Source organism: Salvelinus alpinus, chromosome 5, assembly GCF_045679555.1.
Source record: "Salvelinus alpinus chromosome 5, SLU_Salpinus.1, whole genome shotgun sequence".
NCBI classification, from domain to species: Eukaryota; Metazoa; Chordata; class Actinopteri; order Salmoniformes; family Salmonidae; genus Salvelinus; species Salvelinus alpinus.
This window is the reverse complement of record NC_092090.1, coordinates 6,045,876-6,073,869: the sequence shown is the minus strand read 5'-3', so window position 1 is coordinate 6,073,869 and position 27,994 is coordinate 6,045,876. Positions and strand designations below refer to the sequence as shown.

At 47.1% G+C, this 27,994-nt stretch overlaps 1 protein-coding gene across 1 annotated transcript; it reads left to right on the top strand.

The window, feature by feature from the left end:
- The first annotated feature begins 8,349 nt into the window (after positions 1-8,349).
- Positions 8,350-21,213, top strand: LOC139575453 (palmitoyltransferase ZDHHC1-like). Its single transcript, XM_071400424.1, has 3 exons — positions 8,350-9,028; positions 9,355-9,484; positions 17,937-21,213. Exon 3 carries the CDS (start codon positions 18,017-18,019, stop codon positions 18,509-18,511), a length of 495 nt encoding a protein of 164 aa, XP_071256525.1. The 5' UTR covers positions 8,350-9,028; positions 9,355-9,484; positions 17,937-18,016; the 3' UTR covers positions 18,512-21,213.
- Positions 21,214-27,994: the final 6,781 nt, after the last annotated feature.

Sequence of the window (27,994 nt, the reverse complement as noted above, 5' to 3'; positions counted from 1 at the left end):
TCTGTCTAACCGAACTATAACCCACCTTATAAACCACAGTGTTCTCCTATAACTCACAGCAGGCTGACAAAACCACAAGGATTCCTCATAACCAACACCAAGCTGAGCCCCGGGGCTCACTGAAACCTCACCCAGACTCTAACCAGCTCACTGAAACCTCACCCAGACTCTAACCACCTCACCCAGACTCTAACCACCTCACTGAAACCTCACCCAGACTCTAACCAGCTCACTGAAACCTGACCCAGACTCTAACCAGCTCACTGAAACCTCACCCAGACTCTAACCACCTCACTGAAACCTCACCCAGACTCTAACCACCTCACTGAAACCTCACCCAGACTCTAACCACCTCACTGTAACCTCACCCAGACTCTAACCACCTCACTGAAACCTCACCCAGACTCTAACCACCTCACTGTAACCTCACCCAGACTCTAACCAACTCACTGAAACCTCACCCAGACTCTAACCACCTCACTGAAACCTCACCCAGACTCTAACCACCTCACTGAAACCTCACCCAGACTCTAACCACCTCACTGAAACCTCACCCAGACTCTAACCACCTCACTGTAACCTCACCCAGACTCTAACCACCTCACTGTAACCTCACCCAGACTCTAACCACCTCACTGAAACCTCACCCAGACTCTAACCACCTCACTGAAACCTCACCTCACCCAGACTCTAACCACCTCACTGAAACCTCACCCAGACTCTAACCACCTCACTGAAACCTCACCTCACCCAGACTCTAACCACCTCACTGAAACCTCACCCAGACTCTAACCACCTCACTGTAACCTCACCCAGACTCTAACCACCTCACTGAAACCTCACCCAGACTCTAACCACCTCACTGAAACCTCACCCAGACTCTAACCACCTCACTGAAACCTCACCCAGACTCTAACCACCTCACTGAAACCTCACCCAGACGCTAACCACCTCACTGAAACCTCACCCAGACTCTAACCACCTCACTGAAACCTCACCCAGACTCTAACCACCTCACTGAAACCTCACCCAGACTCTAACCACCTCACTGAAACCTCACCCAGACTCTAACCACCTCACCCAGACTCTAACCACCTCACTGAAACCTCACCCAGACTCTAACCACCTCACTGAAACCTCACCCAGACGCTAACCACCTCACTTACCAGCTCCCATTGAGATGACAGACGTAGTAGAATTGGACTATATTAAAAGCCATTAAATAAGTGAAGGTTTTTGTGGACTCTGGTATGGTGGTAGTTACCAGAACAAGTTAGTACCCTGACCAGACCAGGTTCTACACTGGTAGTTACCAGCACAAGTTAGTACCCTGACCAGACTCTGGTTCTACACTGGTAGTTACCAGAACAAGTTAGTACCCTGACCAGACTCTGGTTCTACACTGGTAGTTACCAGAACAAGTTAGTACCCTGACCAGACCAGGTTCTATACTGGTAGTTACCAGAACAAGTTAGTACCCTGACCAGACTCTGGTTCTACACTGGTAGTTACCAGAACAAGTTAGTACCCTGACCAGACCAGGTTCTATACTGGTAGTTACCAGAACAAGTTAGTACCCTGACCAGACACTGGTTCTACACTGGTAGTTACCAGCACAAGTTAGTACCCTGACCAGACTCTGGTTCTACACTGGTAGTTACCAGAACAAGTTAGTACCCTGACCAGACTCTGGTTCTACACTGGTAGTTACCAGAACAAGTTAGTACCCTGACCAGACTCTGGTTCTACACTGGTAGTTACCAGAACAAGTTAGTACCCTGACCAGACTCTGGTTCTACACTGGTAGTTACCAGAACAAGTTAGTACCCTGACCAGACACTGGTTCTACACTGGTAGTTACCAGAACAAGTTAGTACCCTGACCAGACCAGGTTCTATACTGGTAGTTACCAGCTCCCATTGAGTTGACAGATGTAGTAGGATTGGACTATATTAAAAGCCATTAAATAAGTGAAGGTTTTTGTGAAGTAATGTTTCATTACACCTCCATAAGCATCTAAACAGTTTTCAGCTATCCCTTTTCCTTAATAACTACTCTGTTCCTGTTTCATACCTACAGGATGCTGCCTGTCTGTCTCTCTGTTCCGTCACTACAGGATGCTGTCTGTCTGTCTGACTGTTCCGTCACTACAGGATGCTGTCTGTCTGTCTCTCTGATCCATCACTACAGGATGCTGCCTGTCTGTCTGTCTGTTCCATCACTACAGGATGCTATCTGTCTGTCTCTCTGTTCCATCACTACAGGATGCTGTCTGTCTGTCTGTCTCTGTTTCATCACTACAGGATGCTGTCTGTCTGTCTCTCTGATCCATCACTACAGGATGCTGTCTGTCTGTCTCTCTGTTCCATCACTACAGGATGCTGTCTGTCTGTCTCTCTGTTCCATCACTACAGGATGCTGTCTGTCTGTCTCTCTGTTCCATCACTACAGGATGCTGTCTGTCTGTCTCTCTGTTCCATCACTACAGGATGCTATCTGTCTGTCTCTCTGTTCCATCACTACAGGATGCTGTCTGTCTGTCTGTCTCTGTTCCATCACTACAGGATGCTGTCTGTCTGTCTGTCTGATCCATCACTACAGGATGCTGTCTGTCTGTCTCTCTGTTCCATACCTACAGGATGCTGTCTGTCTGTCTCTGTTCCATCACTACAGGATGATGTCTGTCTGTCTCTCTGATCCATCACTACAGGATGCTGTCTGTCTGTCTCTCTGATCCATCACTACAGGATGCTGTCTGTCTGTCTCTCTGATCCATCACTACAGGATGCTGTCTGTCTGTCTCTCTGTTCCATCACTACAGGATGCTGTCTGTCTGTCTCTCTGTTCCATCACTACAGGATGCTGTCTGTCTGTCTCTCTGTTCCATCACTACATGATGCTGTCTGTCTGTCTGTTCCATCACTACATGATGCTGTCTGTCTGTCTCTCTGTTCCATCACTACAGGATGCTGTCTGTCTGTCTCTCTGATCCATCACTACAGGATGCTCTACCTCTCTCGCTCTTTAACTCTCTCTCTCTCTCCCAGGATGTGAGCTACTCAGGGACACTGGGCTATACCAACCCTGAGATGGAGGTGGAGGATCCTACCACCATGGCTGCAGCGCGGGGGGGTCTAGAAGCGCGGGGGGGTCTAGAGTGAGTTGTTATTCTGTTCTCTAGTGAGTTAAAGTTGCAAAAAATTCCACTAACTTTCCCATAATTCCCACGCTGGTTTTCCTAAGTGGAGGACTCCCGAACTTCCTGCTTATTCCCTCCTGACAGGGACTTCTGGGAAACACTAGTGGGACAGACAACAGAACTGGTTATATGAGGTTTGGACCGACACTAGTGGGACAGACAACAGAACTGGTTATATGAGGTTTGGACCTACACTAGTGGGACAGACAACAGAACTGGTTATATGAGGTTTGGACCGACACTAGTGGGACAGACAACAGAACTGGTTATATGAGGTTTGGACCTACACTAGTGGGACAGACAACAGAACTGGTTATATGAGGTTTGGACCGACACTAGTGGGACAGACAACAGAACTGGTTATATGAGGTTTGGACCTACACTAGTGGGACAGATAACAGAACTGGTTATGTGAGGTTTGGACCGACACTAGTGGGACAGACAACAGAACTGGTTATATGAGGTTTGGACCGACACTAGTGGGACAGACAACAGAACTGGTTATATGAGGTTTGGACCGACACTAGTGGGACAGACAACAGAACTGGTTATATGAGGTTTGGACCTACACTAGTGGGACGGACAACAGAACTGGTTATGTGAGGTTTGGACCTACACTAGTGGGACAGATAACAGAACTGGTTATGTGAGGTTTGGACCTACACTAGTGGGACAGACAACAGAACTGGTTATGTGAGGTTTGGACCGACACTAGTGGGACAGACAACAGAACTGGTTATATGAGGTTTGGACCTACACTAGTGGGACAGACAACAGAACTGGTTATATGAGGTTTGGACCGACACTAGTGGGACAGACAACAGAACTGGTTATATGAGGTTTGGACCTACACTAGTGGGACAGACAACAGAACTGGTTATATGAGGTTTGGACCTACACTAGTGGGTCAGACAACAGAACTGGTTATATGAGGTTTGGACCGACACTAGTGGGACAGACAACAGAACTGGTTATATGAGGTTTGGACCTACACTAGTGGGACAGACAACAGAACTGGTTATATGAGGTTTGGACCGACACTAGTGGGACAGACAACAGAACTGGTTATATGAGGTTTGGACCGACACTAGTGGGACAGACAACAGAACTGGTTATATGAGGTTTGGACCGACACTAGTGGGACAGACAACAGAACTGGTTATATGAGGTTTGGACCTACACTAGTGGGACGGACAACAGAACTGGTTATGTGAGGTTTGGACCTACACTAGTGGGACAGATAACAGAACTGGTTATGTGAGGTTTGGACCTACACTAGTGGGACAGACAACAGAACTGGTTATGTGAGGTTTGGACCGACACTAGTGGGACAGACAACAGAACTGGTTATATGAGGTTTGGACCTACACTAGTGGGACAGACAACAGAACTGGTTATGTGAGGTTTGGACCGACACTAGTGGGACAGACAACAGAACTGGTTATATGAGGTTTGGACCTACACTAGTGGGACAGACAACAGAACTGGTTATATGAGGTTTGGACCGACACTAGTGGGACAGACAACAGAACTGGTTATATGAGGTTTGGACCTACACTAGTGGGACAGACAACAGAACTGGTTATATGAGGTTTGGACCTACACTAGTGGGTCAGACAACAGAACTGGTTATATGAGGTTTGGACCGACACTAGTGGGACAGACAACAGAACTGGTTATATGAGGTTTGGACCGACACTAGTGGGACAGACAACAGAACTGGTTATATGAGGTTTGGACCTACACTAGTGGGACAGACAACAGAACTGGTTATATGAGGTTTGGACCTACACTAGTGGGACAGACAACAGAACTGGTTATATGAGGTTTGGACCGACACTAGTGGGACAGACAACAGAACTGGTTATATGAGGTTTGGACCGACACTAGTGGGACAGACAACAGAACTGGTTGTATGAGGTTTGGACCGACACTAGTGGGACAGACAACAGAACTGGTTATATGAGGTTTGGACCTACACTAGTGGGACAGATGTTGTAGTGGGTGTTGTGTGACTTCCCTGTCTGTGTTGCGGGTCAGGTACCATGGCAACGGCAGAGTTCATAGTTCATCCAGCAGGATGGCTGAAGAGGAGCCGTTACCCAGCGTCTCTACTGAGCACAGAGCTGCACCACGGAAACACAACCAGGTACACACACACACACACACACACACACACACACACACACACACACACACACACACACACACCGTCTCTACTGAGCACAGAGCTGCACCACGGAAACACAACCAGGTAGCTACTTCCGGCGCCGACCGAGATGGCCGCCTCGCTTCGCGTTCCTTGGAAAATATGCAGTATTTTGTTTTTTTATGTGTTATTTCTTACATCGGTACCCCAGGTGATCTTAGGTTTCATTACATACAGTCGGGAGGAACTACTGAATATACGATTAACGTCAACTCACCATCGTTATAACCAGGAATATGACTTTCCCGAAACGGATCCAGTGTTTTGCCTTCCACCCAATACAATGGATCTGATCCCAGCCGGGGACCCTATGCGACGCCGAAAAAGGGGCAAACGTAGCGGTCTCCTGGTCAGGCTTCGGAGACGGGCACATCGCGCTCCACTCCCTAGCATACTACTCGCCAATGTCCAGTCTCTTGACAATAAGGTTGATGAAATCCGAGCACGGGTAACATTCCAGAGAGACATCAGGGATTGCAACGTGCTCTGCTTCACGGAAACATGGCTAACTCAAGAGACGCTAACGGAGTCGGTGCAGCCAGCTGGTTTCTTCACGCATCGCGCCGACAGAAACATACATCTTTCTGGTAAGAAGAGGGGCGGGGGGGTATGCCTTATGATTAACGAGACGTGGTGTGATCATCATAACAACACACAGGAACTCAAGTCATTCTGTTCACCTGATCTAGAACTCCTCACAATCAAATGTCGACCGCATTATCTACCAAGGGAATTCTCTTCGATCATAATCACAGCCGTATATATTCCCCCCCAAGCAGACACATCGATGGCCCTGAACGAACTTTATCTGACTCTTTGTAAACTGGAAACCACACACCCTGAGGCTGCATTCATCGTAGCTGGGGATTTTAACAAGGCTAATCTAAAAACAAAACTCCCTAAATTCTATCAGCATATCGATTGTGCTACCAGGGCTGGAAAAACCCTAGATCATTGTTATACTAATTTCCGCGACGCATATAAGGCCCTCCCCCGCCCTCCTTTCGGAAAAGCTGACCACGACTCCATTTTGTTGATTCCAGCCTACAAACAGAAACTAAAACAACAAGCTCCCGCGCTCAGGTCTGTTCAACGCTGGTCCGACCAATCTGATTCCACGCTTCAAGACTGCTTCGATCACGCGGATTGGAATATGTTCCGCATTGCGTCCAACAACAACATGGACGAATATGCTGATTCGGTGAGCGAGTTCATTAGGAAGTGCATTGACGATGTCGTACCCACAGCAACGATTAAAACATTCCCAAACCAGAAACCGTGGATTGACGGCAGCATTCGCGTGAAACTGAAAGCGCGAACCACTGCTTTTAACCAGGGCAAGGTGACCGGAAACATGACCGAATACAAACAGTGTAGCTATTCTCTCCGCAAGGCAATCAAACAGGCTAAGTCCCAGTACAGAGACAAAATAGAGTCGCAATTCAACAGCTCAGACACAAGAGGTATGTGGCAGGGTCTACAGTCTATCACGGATTACAAAAAGAAAACCAGCCCCGTCGCGGACCAGGATGTCTTGCTCCCAGACAGGCTAAATAACTTTTTTGCCCGCTTTGAGGACAATACAGTGCCACTGACACGGCCCGCTACCAAAACCTGCGGGCTCTCCTTCACTGCAGCCGAGGTGAGTAAAACATTTAAACGTGTTAACCCTCACAAGGCTGCAGGCCCAGACGGCATTCCCAGCCGCGTCCTCAGAGCATGCGCAGACCAGCTGGCTGGTGTGTTTACGGACATATTCAATCAATCCTTATCCCAGTCTGCTGTTCCCACATGCTTCAAGGGGGCCACCATTGTTCCTGTTCCCAAGAAAGCTAAGGTTACTGAGCTAAACGACTACCGCCCCGTAGCACTCACTTCCGTCATCATGAAGTGCTTTGAGAGACTAGTCAAGGACCATATCACCTCCACCCTACCGGACACCCTAGACCCACTCCAATTTGCTTACCGACCCAATAGGTCCACAGACGACGCAATCGCAACCACACTGCACACTGCCCTAACCCATCTGGACAAGAGGAATACCTATGTGAGAATGCTGTTCATCGATTACAGCTCAGCATTTAACACCATAGTACCCTCCAAACTCGTCATCAAGCTCGAGACCCTGGGTCTCGACCCCGCCCTGTGCAACTGGGTCCTGGACTTCCTGACGGGCCGCCCCCAGGTGGTGAGGGTAGGTAACAACATCTCCACCCCGCTGATCCTCAACACTGGGGCCCCACAAGGGTGCGTTCTGAGCCCTCTCCTGTACTCCCTGTTCACCCACGACTGCGTGGCCATGCACGCCTCCAACTCAATCATCAAGTTTGCGGATGACACTACAGTGGTAGGCTTGATTACCAACAACGACGAGACGGCCTACAGGGAGGAGGTGAGGGCCCTCGGAGTGTGGTGTCAGGAAAATAACCTCACACTCAACGTCAACAAAACAAAGGAGATGATTGTGGACTTCAGGAAACAGCAGAGGGAGCACCCCCCTATCCACATCGACGGGTCAGTAGTGGAGAAGGTGGAAAGTTTTAAGTTCCTCGGTGTACACATCACGGACAAACTGAATTGGTCCACCCACACAGACAGCGTTGTGAAGAAGGCGCAGCAGCGCCTCTTCAACCTCAGGAGGCTAAAGAAATTCGGCTTGTCACCAAAAGCACTCACAAACTTCTACAGATGCACAATCGAGAGCATCCTGTCGGGCTGTATCACCGCCTGGTACGGCAACTGCTCCGCCCACAACCGTAAGGCTCTCCAGAGGGTAGTGAGGTCTGCAGAACGCATCACCGGGGGCAAACTACCTGCCCTCCAGGACACCTACACCACCCGATGTCACAGGAAGGCCATAAAGATCATCAAGGACAACAACCACCCAAGCCACTGCCTGTTCACCCCGCTATCATCCAGAAGGCGAGGTCAGTACAGGTGCATCAAAGCAGGGACCGAGAGACTGAAAAACAGCTTCTATCTCAAGGCCATCAGACTGTTAAACAGCCACCACTAACATTTAGCGGCCGCTGCCAACATACTGACTCAACTCCAGCCACTTTAAAAATGGGAATTGATGGAAATTATGTAAAAATGTACCACTAGCCACTTTAAACAATGCCACTTAATATAATGTTTACATACCCTACATTACCCATCTCATATGTATATGTATATACTGTACTCTATATCATCTACTGCATCTTGCCATCTTTATGTAATACATGTATCACTAGCCACTTTAAACTATGCCACTTTATGTTTACATACCCTACAGTACTCATCTCATATGTATATACCGTACTCTATACCATCTACTGCATCTTGCCTATGCCGTTCTGTACCATCACTCATTCATATATCTTTATGTACATATTCTTTATCCCTTTACACTTGTGTGTATAAGGTAGTAGTTGTGGAATTGTTAGGTTAGATTACTCGTTGGTTATTACTGCATTGTCGGAACTAGAAGCACAAGCATTTCGCTACACTCGCATTAACATCTGCTAACCATGTGTATGTGACAAATACAATTTGATTTGATTTGATTTGTACACACACACACACACACACACACCGTCTCTACTGAGCACAGAGCTGCACCACGGAAACACAACCAGGTACACACACACACACACACACACACACACACACACACACACACACACACACACACACACACACACACACACACACACACACACACACACACACGCTTCCTTCTCTCTGACCATCATGTGAACCGTGTGTGTGTGTGTGTGTGTGTGTGTGTGTGTGTGTGTGTGTGTGTGTGTGTGTGTGTGTGTGTGTGTGTGACCTGGTTGTGTGTCCGTGGTGCAGCTGTGTGCTGTAGAGATGGTGTGTGTGTGTGTGTGTGTGTGTGTGTGTGTGTGTGTGTGTGTGTGTGTGTATTGAATGATACTTCCTGGTCTCTGTGTGTTTGCAGAAGAAGAAAAAGAAGAAGGTCCACAAAGTACCGGCGGAGGTGATCAACGACCGATCCACTGAGACCAGCAGAGACCGGAACCACAGAGACCAGAACCACAGAGACCCGGCATTCAACACTACAGAACCTGGTGAGACCACACACACAGAGACCCAGCCTTCAACACTACAGAACCTGGTGAGACCACACACACAGAGACCCAGCCTTCAACACTACAGAACCACACACACAGAGACCCAGCCTTCAACACTACAGAACCTGGTGAGACCACACACACAGAGACCCAGCCTTCAACACTACAGAACCTGGTGAGACCACACACACAGAGACCCAGCCTTCAACACTACAGAACCTGGTGAGACCACACACACAGAGACCCAGCCTTCAACACTACAGAACCACACACACAGAGACCCAGCCTTCAACACTACAGAACCTGGTGAGACCACACACACAGAGACCCAGCCTTCAACACTACAGAACCTGGTGAGACCACACACACAGAGACCCAGCCTTCAACACTACAGAACCTGGTGAGACCACACACACAGAGACCCAGCCTTCAACACTACAGAACCACACACACAGAGACCCAGCCTTCAACACTACAGAACCTGGTGAGACCACACACACAGAGACCCAGCCTTCAACACTACAGAACCTGGTGAGACCACACACACAGAGACCCAGCCTTCAACACTACAGAACCTGGTGAGACCACACACACAGAGACCCAGCCTTCAACACTACAGAACCTGGTGAGACCACACACACAGAGACCCAGCCTTCAACACTACAGAACCTGGTGAGACCACACACACAGAGACCCAGCCTTCAACACTACAGAACCAGACACACAGAGACCCAGCCTTCAACACTACAGAACCTGGTGAGACCACACACACAGAGACCCAGCCTTCAACACTACAGAACCTGGTGAGACCACACACACAGAGACCCAGCCTTCAACACTACAGAACCAGACACACAGAGACCCAGCCTTCAACACTACAGAACCAGACACACAGAGACCCAGCCTTCAACACTACAGAACCAGACACACAGAGACCCAGCCTTCAACACTACAGAACCAGACACACAGAGACCCAGCCTTCAACACTACAGAACCAGACACACAGAGCCCCAGCCTTCAACACTACAGAACCAGACACACAGAGACCCAGCCTTCAACACTACAGAACCAGACACACAGAGACCCAGCCTTCAACACTACAGAACCAGACACACAGAGACCCAGCCTTCAACACTACAGAACCAGACACACAGAGACCCAGCCTTCAACACTACAGAACCAGACACACAAAGCCCCAGCCTTCAACACTACAGAACCAGACACACAGAGACCCAGCCTTCAACACTACAGAACCAGACACACAGAGACCCAGCCTTCAACACTACAGAACCAGACACACAGAGACCCAGCCTTCAACACTACAGAACCAGACACACAGAGACCCAGCCTTCAACACTACAGAACCAGACACACAGAGACCCAGCCTTCAACACTACAGAACCAGACACACAGAGACCCAGCCTTCAACACTACAGAACCAGACACACAGAGACCCAGCCTTCAACACTACAGAACCAGACACACAGAGACCCAGCCTTCAACACTACAGAACCAGACACACAGAGACCCAGCCTTCAACACTACAGAACCAGACACACAGAGACCCAGCCTTCAACACTACAGAACCAGACACACAGAGACCCAGCCTTCAACACTACAGAACCAGACACACAAAGCCCCAGCCTTCAACACTACAGAACCAGACACACACGCTTTAGGTTTTACTATCCTTGTGGGGACCTAAAATAGATTTCCATTCAAAATCCTATTTCCCCTAACCCTAATTGTACCCTTACCCCTAACCTTAACCCCCTAAGGTCGATGTCCGTGTCCCCGCTGAAATCTAATTAGCATAATATTATTTTTTAATCACCATCAAAATCCGTCAGTTTAAGAAATATTCATTTTTTTGTGTCTCAATCCACACCGTCCGTCTATGTTGCGCTTCCGCATCTGAGGTGACAGAGTTAGAGAGGTGTTTGTCAGGCCAGGAGACATCTGAGGTGAAAGGTGACAGAACTAGAGAGGTGTTTGTCAGGCCAGGAGACATCTGAGGTGAAAGGTGACAGTTAGAGAGGTGTTTGTCAGACCAGGAGACATCTGAGGTGAAAGGTGACAGTTAAAGAGGTGTTTGTCAGACCAGGAGACATCTGAGGTGAAAGGTGACAGAACTAGAGAGGTGTTTGTCAGGCCAGGAGACATCTGAGGTGAAAGGTGACAGTTAGAGAGGTGTTTGTCAGGCCAGGAGACATCTGAGGTGAAAGGTGACAGAACTAGAGAGGTGTTTGTCAGGCCAGGAGACATCTGAGGTGAAAGGTGACAGAACTAGAGAGGTGTTTGTCAGGCCAGGAGACATCTGAGGTGAAAGGCGACAGTTAGAGAGGTGTTTGTCAGGCCAGGAGACATCTGAGGTGAAAGGTGACAGAACTAGAGAGGTGTTTGTCAGACCAGGAGACATCTGAGGTGAAAGGTGACAGTTAGAGAGGTGTTTGTCAGGCCAAGAGACATCTGAGGTGAAAGGTGACAGAACTAGAGAGGTGTTTGTCAGGCCAGGAGACATCTGAGGTGAAAGGTGACAGAGATAGAGAGGTGTTTGTCAGACCAGGAGACATCTGAGGTGAAAGGTGACAGAACTAGAGAGGTGTTTGTCAGGCCAGGAGACATCTGAGGTGAAAGGCGACAGTTAGAGAGGTGTTTGTCAGGCCAGGAGACATCTGAGGTGAAAGGTGACAGTTAGAGAGGTGTTTGTCAGGCCAGGAGACATCTGAGGTGAAAGGTGACAGTTAGAGAGGTGTTTGTCAGGCCAGGAGACATCTGAGGTGAAAGGTGACAGTTAGAGAGGTGTTTGTCAGGCCAGGAGACATCTGAGGTGAAAGGTGACAGTTAGAGAGGTGTTTGTCAGGCCAGGAGACATCTGAGGTGAAAGGTGACAGAACTAGAGAGGTGTTTGTCAGACCAGGAGACATCTGAGGTGAAAGGTGACAGAACTAGAGAGGTGTTTGTCAGGCCAGGAGACATCTGAGGTGAAAGGTGACAGAACTAGAGAGGTGTTTGTCAGACCAGGAGACATCTGAGGTGAAAGGTGACAGTTAGAGAGGTGTTTGTCAGGCCAGGAGACATCTGAGGTGAAAGGTGACAGTTAGAGAGGTGTTTGTCAGACCAGGAGACATCTGAGGTGAAAGGTGACAGTTAGAGAGGTGTTTGTCAGACCAGGAGACATCTGAGGTGAAAGGTGACAGTTAGAGAGGTGTTTGTCAGGCCAGGAGACATCTGAGGTGAAAGGTGACAGTTAGAGAGGTGTTTGTCAGGCCAGGAGACATCTGAGGTGAAAGGTGACAGTTAGAGAGGTGTTTGTCAGGCCAGGAGACATCTGAGGTGAAAGGTGACAGAGATAGAGAGGTGTTTGTCAGGCCAGGAGACATCTGAGGTGAAAGGTGACAGAGATAGAGAGGTGTTTGTCAGACCAGGAGACATCTGAGGTGAAAGGTGACAGTTAGAGAGGTGTTTGTCAGACCAGGAGACATCTGAGGTGAAAGGTGACAGAACTAGAGAGGTGTTTGTCAGACCAGGAGACATCTGAGGTGAAAGGTGACAGTTAGAGAGGTGTTTGTCAGGCCAGGAGACATCTGAGGTGAAAGGTGACAGAGATAGAGAGGTGTTTGTCAGACCAGGAGACATCTGAGGTGAAAGGTGACAGAACTAGAGAGGTGTTTGTCAGACCAGGAGACATCTGAGGTGAAAGGTGACTGAGCTAGAGAGGTGTTTGTCAGACCAGGAGACATCTGAGGTGAAAGGTGACAGTTAGAGAGGTGTTTGTCATACCAGGAGACATCTGAGGTGAAAGGTGACAGAGATAGAGAGGTGTTTGTCAGACCAGGAGACATCTGAGGTGAAAGGTGACAGTTAGAGAGGTGTTTGTCAGGCCAGGAGACATCTGAGGTGAAAGGTGACAGAGCTAGAGAGGTGTTTGTCAGACCAGGAGACATCTGAGGTGAAAGGTGACAGTTAGAGAGGTGTTTGTCATACCAGGAGACATCTGAGGTGAAAGGTGACAGAGCTAGAGAGGTGTTTGTCAGACCAGGAGACATCTGAGGTGAAAGGTGACAGAGCTAGAGAGGTGTTTGTCAGGTCATGAGACATCTGAGGTGAAAGGTGACAGAGATAGAGAGGTGTTTGTCAGACCAGGAGACATCTGAGGTGAAAGGTGACAGAGCTAGAGAGGTGTTTGTCAGGCCAGGAGACATCTGAGGTGAAAGGTGACAGAACTAGAGAGGTGTTTGTCAGACCAGGAGACATCTGAGGTGAAAGGTGACAGAGCTAGAGAGGTGTTTGTCAGACCAGGAGACATCTGAGGTGAAAGGTGACAGTTAGAGAGGTGTTTGTCATACCAGGAGACATCTGAGGTGAAAGGTGACAGAGATAGAGAGGTGTTTGTCAGACCAGGAGACATCTGAGGTGAAAGGTGACAGTTAGAGAGGTGTTTGTCAGGCCAGGAGACATCTGAGGTGAAAGGTGACAGAGCTAGAGAGGTGTTTGTCAGACCAGGAGACATCTGAGGTGAAAGGTGACAGTTAGAGAGGTGTTTGTCATACCAGGAGACATCTGAGGTGAAAGGTGACAGAGCTAGAGAGGTGTTTGTCAGACCAGGAGACATCTGAGGTGAAAGGTGACAGAGCTAGAGAGGTGTTTGTCAGGCCATGAGACATCTGAGGTGAAAGGTGACAGAGCTAGAGAGGTGTTTGTCAGACCAGGAGACATCTGAGGTGAAAGGTGACAGTTAGAGAGGTGTTTGTCATACCAGGAGACATCTGAGGTGAAAGGTGACAGAGATAGAGAGGTGTTTGTCAGGCCAGGAGACATCTGAGGTGAAAGGTGACAGTTAGAGAGGTGTTTGTCAGGCCAGGAGACATCTGAGGTGAAAGGTGACAGAGCTAGAGAGGTGTTTGTCAGACCAGGAGACATCTGAGGTGAAAGGTGACAGAGCTAGAGAGGTGTTTGTCAGGCCAGGAGACATCTGAGGTGAAAGGTGACAGAACTAGAGAGGTGTTTGTCAGGCCAGGAGACATCTGAGGTGAAAGGTGACAGAACTAGAGAGGTGTTTGTCAGACCAGGAGACATCTGAGGTGAAAGGTGACAGTTAGAGAGGTGTTTGTCAGACCAGGAGACATCTGAGGTGAAAGGTGACAGTTAGAGAGATGTTTGTCAGACCAGGAGACATCTGAGGTGAAAGGTGACAGTTAGAGAGGTGTTTGTCATACCAGGAGACATCTGAGGTGAAAGGTGACAGAGATAGAGAGGTGTTTGTCAGACCAGGAGACATCTGAGGTGAAAGGTGACAGTTAGAGAGGTGTTTTTCAGACCATGATACATCTGAGGTGAAAGGTGACAGAACTAGAGAGGTGTTTGTCAGGCCATAAGGGAAAATTAAGAATAAAAATCAGTTTTCACAAAATCGTCTGTAGCATCCGGACGGTTTGACCTACCACCTATTGTGACCCATCTGTGGAACGATGACAATCTACTTGACATGCTGATAAAACAGTCAGTCCTCCTCTACTTGGCATGCTGATATAGCATTAGTCAGTCCTCTGCTACTTGACATGCTGATACAGCATTAGTCAGTCCTCTGCTACTTGGCATGCTGATATAGCATTAGTCAGTCCTCTGCTACTTGACATGCTGATACAGCATTAGTCAGTCCTCTGCTACTTGGCATGCTGATAAAGCATTGGTCAGTCCTCTGCTACTTGACATGCTGATACAGCATTAGTCAGTCCTCTTCTACTTGACATGCTGATAAAGCATTAGTCAGTCCTCTCCTACTTGACATGCTGATTAAACAGTCAGTCCTCTGCTACTTGACATGCTGATAAAACAGTCAGTCCTCTGCTACTTGGCATGCTGATATAGCATTAGTCAGTCCTCTCCTACTTGGCATGCTGATAAAGCATTAGTCAGTCCTCTGCTACTTGACATGCTGATAAACCATTAGTCAGTCCTCTGCTACTTGACATGCTGATACAGCATTAGTCAGTCCTCTGCTACTTGGCATGCTGATAAAACAGTCAGTCCTCTGCTACTTGACATGCTGATAAAGCATTAGTCAGTCCTCTGCTACTTGACATGCTGATACAGCATTAGTCAGTCCTCTGCTACTTGGCATGCTGATATAGCATTAGTCAGTCCTCTGCTACTTGGCATGCTGATATAGCATTAGTCAGTCCTCTTCTACTTGACATGCTGATACAGCATTAGTCAGTCCTCTGCTACTTGGCATGCTGATAAAACAGTCAGCCCTCTTCTACTTGACATGCTGATAAAGCATTAGTCAGTCCTCTGCTACTTGACATGCTGATAAAGCATTAGTCAGTCCTCTGCTACTTGGCATGCTGATACAGCATTAGTCAGTCCTCTGCTACTTGACATGCTGATAAACCATTAGTCAGTCCTCTGCTACTTGACATGCTGATAAAGCATTAGTCAGTCCTCAGCTACTTGACATGCTGATAAAGCATTAGTCAGTCCTCTGTTACTTGACATGCTGATAAAGCATTAGTCAGTCCTCATCTACTTGACATGCTGATAAAGCATTAATCAGTCCTCTGCTACTTGACATGCTGATAAAACATTAGTCAGTCCTCTGCTACTTGACATGCTGATACAGCATTAGTCAGTCCTCTGCTACTTGACATGCTGATATAGCATTAGTCAGTCCTCTGCTACTTGACATGCTGATACAGCATTAGTCAGTCCTCTGCTACTTGACATGCTGATATAGCATTAGTCAGTCCCCTTCTACTTGACATGCTGATACAGCATTAGTCAGTCCTCTGCTACTTGACATGCTGATATAGCATTAGTCAGTCCTCTGCTACTTGACATGCTGATAAAACAGTCAGTACTCTGCTACTTGGCATGCTGATACAGCATTAGTCAGTCCTCTTCTACTTGACATGCTGATACAGCATTAGTCAGTCCTCTGCTACTTGACATGCTGATAAACCATTAGTCAGTCCTCTGCTACTTGACATGCTGATACAGCATTAGTCAGTCCCCTGCTACTTGACATGCTGATAAAACATTAGTCAGTCCTTTGCTACTTGACATGCTGATACAGCATTAGTCAGTCCTCTGCTACTTGACATGCTGATAAAGCATTAATCAGTCCTCTGCTACTTGACATGCTGATAAACCATTAGTCAGTCCTCTGCTACTTGACATGCTGATACAGCATTAGTCAGTCCCCTGCTACTTGACATGCTGATAAAACATTAGTCAGTCCTTTGCTACTTGACATGCTGATACAGCATTAGTCAGTCCTCTGCTACTTGACATGCTGATAAAGCATTAATCAGTCCTCTTCTACCTTACATGCTGATAAAGCATTAATCAGTCCCCTGCTACTTGACATGTTGATAAAGCATTAGTCAGTCCTCTGCTACTTGACATGCTGATACAGCATTAGTCAGTCCTCTGCTACTTGACATGCTGATAAAGCATTAATCAGTCCTCTGCTACTTGACATGCTGATAAAGCATTAGTCAGTCCCCTGCTACTTGACATGCTGATACAGCATTAGTCAGTCCTTTGCTACTTGACATGCTGATACAGCATTAGTCAGTCCTCTTCTACTTGGCATGCTGATAAAGCATTAGTCAGTCCTCATCTACTTGAAGTGACATGATTGTATTTGTTGGTTAACAAAGTATGTGTTGTTAAAAAAGAATGCTTTAGAACGTGTTATAAGCATGTATGAGCCTTTATAATGTCTTATAACAAGGCTTAATATGTCGTCTCTCTCTCAATGTTTTGAATTGTCAACAGTCTGAAATGGTCTGTTGTTGAGTCATTGTGAGATGATTCTGAGACATTATGACGAGGTCATACTACAGAACTAGAAGGAATAGAACAGGCTTCCCCTTTCAAGTCAATGGTGCCATAATGGGTGGACTGGACAGACATGTTTAGTGTTCCTGTCAAATCGCCATGGTGAGAAGTTGGACTCCTGTTCTATTGATTCTATTTCTATGCTCATGTATATTGAGTAGCAGCTCTGTGATGTGAATGTCTGTCCCTGCCTGTCCTCCTCCTCTCCTCTCTTCTCCTCTCTGTCCTCTGCTGTCCTCTCTTCTCCTCTCTGTCCTCTCCTCTGTCCTCCTCCTCTCTTCTCCTCTCTGTCCTCTGCTGTCCTCCTCCTCTCCTCTCTGTCCTCCTCTGCTGTCCTCCTCTTCTCCTCTCTGTCCTCCTCCTCTCTGTCCTCCTCCTCTCCTCTCTCCTCCTCTGCTGTCCTCCTCTGCCATCCTCCTCCTCTGTCCTCCTCCTCTCCTCTCTGTCCTCCTCTGCTGTCCTCCTCTTCTCCTCTCTGTCCTCCTCCTCTCTGTCCTCCTCCTCTCCTCTCTCCTCCTCTGCTGTCCTCCTCCTGTCCTCCTCCTCTGCCGTCCTCCTGTCCTCCTCCTCTGTCGTCCTCCTCTCCTGTCCTGTTCTCCAGTAGACTCCTGCGGTGTAACTCCAGTCCCCACGTCCGTGTCCCACCTGTCCAGCTCCCTGAGCCAGCACCTCTCCTTCCCCATGCGTGCCTCCCTGCCCCCCCCTAGCTCCCTACAGCCTGGTCTCGAACCCGTCCCCGTGCTGCCCGCCGGGCCCCCTGCTGAGTATCACTCTGACTCTGCAGAGTCCCTGGAGGAAATCCCCGTGGCGCTGGCTCGACTGGGCACCTCCGCCATGGCAGGAACGTCTACGGGTAGGACCGCTGCTGCTGGATCGTCTTCTCAACGCTCTCTACTGCTGCCTACAGCCCGAACCCATCCCTCGCCCCAGCCCCGGACCAAGAGGAAGGCCTCCACACACAGCAGCAGGACAGGGGGAGCGGGGGAGCAGAGGTTTGAGATGGCCGCCCAGCCTCCTACGGTCTACGTTAGTAGGAGTAGTGGACAGCCGGGGGGAGGAGTCCAGCACCGGGACAACAAAACCAGCAGCAGGCAGGCCAATAGGAGAGGGCTGGAGCAGCCTGGTCCTGGGCCCAGCTCCAACCATAGCTCCAGGGCAGGCACCCCGATGGCGTAGACTAGCTCCCCCAGGATGGAGCACTGCACCCTGGGCTGGACCCACCACTGGGTCCTGGCTGGAAGGCTGGCTGGCTGGCTGTGTAACTGACTGGCTTTCTGGCTGGCTATGTAACTGGCTGGCTGACTGACTGTCTAACTGTCTGTCTGACTGAATGGTTGGCTGGCTGGCTGGTTGTGTAACTGACTGGCTGGCTAGCTGGCTATGTAACTGGCTGACTGACTGTCAGTCTGACTGACTAACTGTCTGTCTGACCGACTGGCTGGCTGGCTGGCTGGCTGTCACATTGTTACCTTGACGACTAGGATACACTGCTTTTGATAGAGAGAGATAATCCCTGATGTATCATTGAGTGTTGATACAACCTATGCAAACTAAATAACTCAGCAGAACAGAATGGACTGACTGACTGACTGTCTGTCTGACTGTCTGACTGTCTGACTGACTGACTGACTGTCTGACTGACTGACTGACTGACTGTCTGACTGTCTGACTGACTGACTGTCTGACTGACTGACTGTCTGTTCTGTTCTGCCTGGAAGAGTCTTGATACCACAGTCTCCACTATTCAACTATGACTACATCCCCAATGGCATCCTGTTCCCTATATATAGTGCACTACTTTAGACCAGGGCCCAATGGCTCCCTGTTTCCTATATATAGTGCACTACTTTAGACCAGGGCCCAATGGCTCCCTGTTTCCTATATATAGTGCACTACTTTAGACCAGGGCCCAATGGCACCCTATTCCCTATATAGTGCACTACATTAGACCAGGGCCCAATGGCACCCTATTCCCTATATAGTGCACTACTTTAGACCAGGGCCCAATGGCACCATGTTCCCTATATAGTGCACTACATTAGACCAGGGCCCAATGGCCCCCTATATAGTGTACTACTTTAGACCAGGGCCCAATGGCACCCTATTCCCTATATAGTGCACTACATTAGACCAGGGCCCAATGGCTCCCTATATAGTGCACTACATTAGACCAGGGCCCAATGGCTCCCTATATAGTGCACTACTTTAGACCAGAGCCCTTAGAGCTAATAGGGTCTGGAACGTGTCCTATATGATTATAACTCCACCATAGTAAATGTCAGCTGTGTTCTTCTGGTTAGTAATCACATATTGTTTATCCTCATGGAAAACACACAGCGTTTACTGTTATTAGACTTGTTGTTGTTTATTCCTGAAGTCTTTCTGGATGCAGAAGCCTTGGTGACTTGTTCTGGGAGGAAGTTACCTTTATGCCTTCACACCTCTACACTGTGTAAACAAATGTTACCCGTTAACCTTTTTCATCACTTTCACATGGAAACATCATTTATCATGTTGCTTTGTTTTCTACCTGTCTTTTAGTTTGTTTATTGTTATTGTTTACTCATCTGACTGCTATGGTGACTGTCTGTCTGCTATGGTGTCTGTCTGACTGTCTGTCTGACTGCTATGGTGTCTGTCTGACTGCCTGTCTGACTGCTATGGTGTCTGTCTGTCTGCTATGGTGTCTGTCTGACTGCTATGGTGACTGTCTGTCTGCTATGGTGACTGTCTGACTGCTATGGTGACCGTCTGTCTGACTGCTATGGTGACTGTCTGACTGCTATGGTGACTGTCTGTCTGCTATGGTGTCTGTCTGACTGCTATGGTGACTGTCTGTCTGACTGCTATGGTGACTGTCTGTCTGCTATGGTGTCTGTCTGACTGCTATGGTGACTGTCTGTCTGTCTGCTATGGTGACCACCTGTCTGACTGCTATGGTGACTGTCTGACTGCCTGTCTGTCTGACTGCTATGGTGACTGTCTGTCTGCCTGACTGTCTGACTGCTATGGTGACTGTCTGACTGCTATGGTGACCGCCTGACTGTCTGACTGCTATGGTGACTGTCTGACTGCTATGGTGTCTGTCTGTCTGACTGCTATGGTGACCGTCTGACTGCTATGTTGTCTGTCTGACTGCTATGGTGACTGTCTGACTGCCTGTCTGTCTGACTGCTATGGTGACTGTCTGTCTGCTATGGTGACCACCTGTCTGACTGCTATGGTGACTGTCTGACTGCCTGTCTGTCTGACTGCTATGGTGACTGTCTGTCTGCCTGACTGTCTGACTGCTATGGTGACTGTCTGACTGCTATGGTGACCGCCTGACTGTCTGACTGCTATGGTGACTGTCTGACTGCTATGGTGTCTGTCTGTCTGACTGCTATGGTGACCGTCTGACTGCTATGTTGTCTGTCTGACTGCTATGGTGTCTGTCTGTCTGTATGACTGCTATGGTGACTGTCTGACTGCTGTGGTGTCTGACTGACTGCTGTTGTGTCTGACTGCTATGGTGACTGTCTGTCTGTCTGACTGCTATGGTGACTGTCTGCCTGTCTGTCTGACTGCTATGGTGACTGTCTGTCTGTCTGACTGCTATGGTGACTGTCTGTCTGTCTGACTGTCTGTCTGACTGCTATGGTGACCTGTCTGTTTGACTGCTATGGTGCCTGTCTGTCTGACTGCTATGGTGACCACCTGTCTGCCTGTCTGTCTGTCTGTCTGCTAGTGCTGAGCATTAACTGAGATCACAGTAATTTTTTTAGTTTTTAAACAACTAATTGATGACATCGGTTCAATTATTTGAATTCCATTTATACTGAACAAAAATATAAACGCGACATGTAAAGTGTTATAAAATAAAAGATCCCAGAAATGTTTCACATATTGTTGCACAAATGTGTTTACAGCCCTGTTAATGAGCATTTCTTATTTTATCTCATTTATCATCAGGGTGTTAAACCTCTCTGTGAACTCATTTATCATCAGGGTGTTAAACCTCTCTGTGAACTCATTTATCATCAGGGTGTTAAACCTCTCGGTGAACTCATTTATCATCAGGGTGTTAAACCTCTCGGTGAACTCATTTATCATCAGGGTGTTAAACCTCTCGGTGAACTCATTTATCATCAGGGTGTTAAACCTCTCGGTGAACTCATTTATCATCAGGGTGTTAAACCTCTCGGTGAACTCATTTATCATCAGGGTGTTAAACCTCTCGGTGAACTCATTTATCATCAGGGTGTTAAACCTCTCGGTGAACTCATTTATCATCAGGGTGTTAAACCTCTCGGTGAACTCATTTATCATCAGGGTGTTAAACCTCTCGGTGAACTCATTTATCATCAGGGTGTTAAACCTCTCGGTGAACTCATTTATCATCAGGGTGTTAAACCTCTCGGTGAACTCATTTATCATCAGGGTGTTAAACCTCTCGGTGAACTCATTTATCATCAGGGTGTTAAACCTCTCGGTGAACTCATTTATCATCAGGGTGTTAAACCTCTCGGTGAACTCATTTATCATCAGGGTGTTAAACCTCTCGGTGAACTCATTTATCATCAGGGTGTTAAACCTCTCGGTGAACTCATTTATCATCAGGGTGTTAATGTAACGATCGTCTTGTGGTGAGAGATTGGACCAAGGCGCAGCGTTGTGATAGTACATAGTAATTTATTTAACAAAACCAGACGAAGACGAAAAACTCTTGAATTGAAACAAAACAACAAACGAAGTAGACAGACCTTGACTTACGAACTTACATACAACGAAGAACGCACGAACAAGTACAGACTACAAATAAATGAACGAACAAACCGAAACAGTCCCGTGTGGCGCAACAAACACAGACACGGAAGACAACCACCCACAACAAACCATGTGACCCCACCTACCTTAATATGATTCTCAATCAGAGGAGATGAAAACAACCTGCCTCTAATTGAGAACCATATCAGGTACCCATTAACCAACATAGAAACACAACACATAGACTGCCCACCCACACTCACGTCCTGACCAACTAACACATACAAAAACAACAGAAAACGGGTCAGGAACGTGACAGTTAAACCTCTCGGTGAACTCATTTATCATCAGGGTGTTAAACCTCTCTGTGAACTCGTGTGTGTGTGTGTGTGTGTGTGTGTGTGTGTGTGTGTGTGTGTGTGTGTGTGTGTGTGTGTGTGTTTTACTGTTTTTTTTGTCAGTGGAGATGCAGGATTTACAAGACAACACTGAGATGAGACAGTTAAGTCCTTTCACAGGTAATCACCCCATAAGGAACTGCTTTCCTCCTGTAACACACACACACACACACACACACACACACACACACACACTCAGAGCCATGCTAAAGAAAGCACAGCCACCTGACTCACTATACAGTTGTTTTGTCGTGTCTCTTCTCATGCGTTTCATTGTCTCTATGGTAACGTGGAAAAACACCAACGTCTGTTACGACTCGCTAACTCGTTCATAAAATCACTTTAATTCATTGATTTAGCTCAGCTCTCTACTTTTCAAACACACAGGTCCTAAAGCCAAGGCCCTGTCTTCCAAACAGCTAGAAGGCAGCAGGTCCTAAAGCCAAGGCCCTGTCTTCCAAACAGCTAGAAGGCAGCAGGTCCTAAAGCCAAGGCCCTGTCTTCCAAACAGCTAGAAGGCAGCAGGTCCTAAAGCCAAGGCCCTGTCTTCCAAACAGCTAGAAGGCAGCAGGTCCTAAAGCCAAGGCCCTGTCTTCCAAACAGCTAGAAGGCAGCAGGTCCTAAAGCCAAGGCCCTGTCTTCCAAACAGCTAGAAGTCAGCAGGTCCAGGAGGACCAGTAGTGTTTCACAGATAGTCCTACTACACTGGGCTATAGAAGAATACTGATCTCAGACCTGAGACTAAATGAGTGACTGGGTTAAAACACTAATCTCAGACCTGAGACTAAATGAGTGACGGGTTAAAACACTGATCTCAGACCTGAGACTAAATGAGTGACGGGTTAAAACACTGATCTCAGACCTGAGACTAAATGAGTGACTGGGTTAAAACACTAATCTCAGACCTGAGACTAAATGAGTGACGGGTTAAAACACTGATCTCAGGTCTGAGACTAAATGAATGACGGGTTAAAACACTGATCTCAGACCTGAGACTAAATGAGTGACGGGTTAAAACACTGATCTCAGACCTGAGACTAAATGAGTGACGGGTTAAAACACTGATCTCAGACCTGAGACTAAATGAGTGACGGGTTAAAACACTGATCTCAGACCTGAGACTAAATGAGTGACGGGTTAAAACACTGATCTCAGACCTGAGACTAAATGAGTGAGTTAAAACACTGATCTCAGACCTGAGACTAAATGAGTGACGGGTTAAAACACTGATCTCAGACCTGAGACTAAATGAGTGACGGGTTAAAACACTGATCTCAGACCTGAGACTAAATGAATGACGGGTTAAAACACTGATCTCAGACCTGAGACTAAATGAGTGACGGGTTAAAACACTGATCTCAGACCTGAGACTAAATGAATGACGGGTTAGAACACTGATCTCAGACCTGAGACTAAATGAATGACGGGTTAAAACACTGATCTCAGACCTGAGACTAAATGAGTGACTGGGTTAGAACACTGATCTCAGACCTGAGACTAAATGAGTGACGGGTTAGAACACTGATCTCAGACCTGAGACTAAATGAGTGAGTTAAAACACTGATCTCAGACCTGAGACTAAATGAGTGACTGGTTAGAACACTGATCTCAGACCTGAGACTAAATGAGTGACTGAGTTAGAACACTGATCTCAGACCTGAGACTAAATGAGTGACGGGTTAAAACACTGATCTCAGACCTGAGACTAAATGAGTGACGGGTTAGAACACTGATCTCAGACCTGAGACTAAATGAGTGACGGGTTAGAACACTGATCTCAGACCTGAGACTAAATGAGTGACGGGTTAGAACACTGATCTCAGACCTGAGACTAAATGAGTGAGTTAAAACACTGATCTCAGACCTGAGACTAAATGAGTGACGGGTTAGAACACTGATCTCAGACCTGAGACTAAATGAGTGACTGGTTAAAACACTGATCTCAGACCTGAGACTAAATGAGTGACGGGTTAGAACACTGATCTCAGACCTGAGACTAAATGAGTGACCTGTTTAGTGATCTGGAGGACTCACTAAACAGAGAACATCCCTGGTCATCCCTACTGCCTCTGATCTGGAGGACTCACTAAACACAAATACATTTTTTGTCAATGACGTCTGAGTGTTGAAGTGTGGCCCTTGGCTATCCATACATTTTATAAACTAGAAAATAATGCTGCCTGTTTTGCTTAATATAAGGAATTTAAAATGATTTATGCTTTTACTTTTGATACTTAGGTATATTTAGAACAAAATACTTTTAGACTTTTACTCAAGTAGTATTTTACTGGGTGACTTTTACTTTTTACTTGAGTCATTTTCTATTAAAGTATCTATACTTTTACTCAAGTATGATAATTGGGTACTTTTTCCCACCACTGTATGGAAGCAAACTGAAATTCATATCAACGTCCAATTGAACCCCTTTTCCACTGTGAAGTAGGCGTTAATTATTCAGCATGTTTATTGTGTGCCCTCACGATCTGTATGGATGAAATGTTAAGATCTGTGCCTTACTCCGTTTTATTTGACAATTTGTATCTTGTTAATAAATATTAGCCACTATTGCTTGTGATTTGATTTTATAAGTGTGAACAGACAACCCCAGCTAGCACGTTTTGTTCCTTGGAAGTTGTGGGAACATACGTTTTTGGTTTCTGGGAATGAATCCATACGTTTCCTGAGTAAAGCTGAACGTTTTTTAAATGTTCTGAGAACGGAAGTGAACATTTCTCCCGGTTCTGGGTTATGTAAATGTGTAGGTTTCAGGGAGGTAATGAGGATGTTTTACTATATGGTTCCCTGAAAGTTTTTCTGGGAGATTTCATAAACGTTCTGAGAACGGACATTATAGGTTTATTTGAAAGTAATTAAATAACGTTCTGAGAACATGTTACAATAAGACTTTTAATAACACTGTTAGCTTAGTTTTGGGTTAACTGTTTAAACACCCAGCACAGATAGGACAGATGGAAATGTATTTGTTTAGGCATTCACTTTTTCTTATTGTGGCACAGCGTCAGTGGGATTCAAACGGCCAACACACCTGAACACACGAAACAAGATGGAGGATAGAGAGAGTTTTGTTGATGCTGAGAACGGAATGTAGATGGGTTTTTTTTAAACATTCTTAGGACGTTCTCTGAACGTTACTAACGTTTTCTTGTGTTTTTTTTTTTTATGGAACGTTTTCCTAACGTTCTCAAAACAATAGAGAACATGACTTTAAATAGAACCATGTAGAAAACCTGTAGGAAACGTTATGCCCGAAGTATTGACAATCCCACAGAAGAACGTTTGTTTTTTAAACGTTCTCTGAACTATTTGAGAACATTCCCAATGTGAAATTAAACATATCCATATTTGAACTTTTTAGGAAAATGTTCTGTTAAAGTAATGAAATAGCAAGAAAAGTATTTATAAATGTGCTGAGAATGTTCTAAAGCCTAGCAACTGTCCTGCACCGTTCCCAGAACGTTGTGGGAAGGTTGTATGCAAAATAACAACAGGACAACCACACTCTACGGAATATATGGTTCTCAGAACGTTATGTGCTAGTTGTGAAGATGTGGCCAAGATCAGGAGGCAGGACGCATGTTAGGGGCAGGTATAAACAGGGTGTAAAAGTAGTGCTCTGGACCTTTACTAGTCCTGTATTAGCTGACCGATATAGCCATCTGTAGGGCGGGCAAAAAATTCCTTCCCCCTTTTTTCTCTGTCTCCCTCCCTCTCTCTGTGTGTGTCCCTTTCTTGCCCCTCATCAAATCAAATTGTATTAGTCACATGCGCCGTCTACAGGTGTAGACCTTACAGTGAAATGCTTACTGACGAGCCCCTAACCAACAATGCAGTTTAAAAGTTACTAATAAGAATAAGAAATAAAAGGAACAAGTAAAATAACAATAGAGAGACTATATACAGGGTATTACGGTACAGAGTCAATGTGGAGGCTATATACAGGGTATTACGGTACAGAGTCAATGTGGAGGCTATATACAGGGTATTACGGTACAGAGTCAATGTGGAGGCTATATACAGGGGGTACCGGTACAGAGTCAATGTGGAGGCTATATACAGGGGGTACCGGTACAGAGTCAATGTGGAGGCTATATACAGGGGGTACCGGTACAGAGTCAATGTGGAGGCTATATACAGGGGGTACCGGTACAGAGTCAATGTGGAGGCTATATACAGGGGGTACCGGTATAGAGTCAAAGTGGAGGCTATATACAGGGGGTACCGGTACAGAGTCAATGTGGAGGCTATATACAGGGGGTACCGGTATAGAGTCAAAGTGGAGGCTATATACAGGGGGTACCAGTACAGAGTCAATGTGCGGGGGCACCGGTGTCGAGGTAATTGGGGTAATTATGTACATGTAGGTAGAGTTATTAAAGTGACTATACATAGATGATAACAGAGAGTAGCAGTGGTGTAAAAGAGGGGGGGGGAATGCAAATAGTCTGGGTCGCCATTTGATTAGATGTTCAGGAGTCTTATGGCTTGGGGGGGTAGAAGCTGTTAAGAAGCCTTTTGGACCTAGACTTGGCGCTCCGGTACCGCTTTCCGTGCGGTAGCAGAGAGAACAGTTTATGACTAGGGTGGCTGGAGTCTTTGACAATTTTTAGGGCTTTCCTCTGACACCACCTGGTATAGAGGTCCTGGATGGCAGGAAGCTTGGCCCCAGTGATGTACTGGGCCGTACGCACTACCTTCTCTCTTTCTCCCTCCCTCCCTCTCTCGTCCTTCCTGCCGGTTGCCTGGTTGCTGTGCTATCTATTTACAGAGTGTATATTGTTGTGTTGGGGTAACTGGTTGACTCTGGCACGGTCCCCCCATCTGCCTAGCTGGCTCCTGCTGCACAGTCACCCTGCCTCCGCCCCCCAGCGGGAAGCCGAGGAGGTTACCTCGGCAACGGAACACTACGACATCATAACAGTGTCAATCAAGGCCCGACCCCGGCAGAGGAGAAGCATGTGGCCGAAATGTGTCGACAGGAGAGGGAGGGAGAAGCATCCCAAAACGGCACGCCTATTCTGTTTATACTGTGCTCTCTACATATGAACAGGGCCCAAAACAGAAGTAGTGCACTACGTTAGGGAATATGTTTACCGTTTTGGGACACAAGACATTCTGTTCTCCTGTAATCTAGTGCTTCGTGTGGCTACTGGAAGGAACCGTTGCTCTGTCATCTGGCTTTTCTTTAGAAAAGTTCTGGTAGTGCACATTCTTAGGATTTCTCTCTGAAAGTAGTGTACACTACTGTAGTTGTCTTTGATGTGACCTCACCGTAGGGCTATTGTGACCTCACCGTAGGGCTGTTGTGATCTCACCATAGGGCTGTTGTGACCTCGCCGTAGGGATATTGTGACCTCACCGTAGGGCTGTTGTGACCTCACCGTAGGGCTGTTGTGACCTCACCGTAGGGCTGTTGTGACCTCACCGTAGGGATATTGTGACCTCACCGTGGGGCTGTTGTGACCTCACCGTAGGGGTATTGTGACCTCACCGTAGG

Coding starts and splice junctions, on each gene's coding strand:
- LOC139575453 (XM_071400424.1), top strand. CDS start 18,017: ATGCGTGCCTCCCTGCCCCCCCCTAGCTCCCTACAGCCTGGTCTCGAA.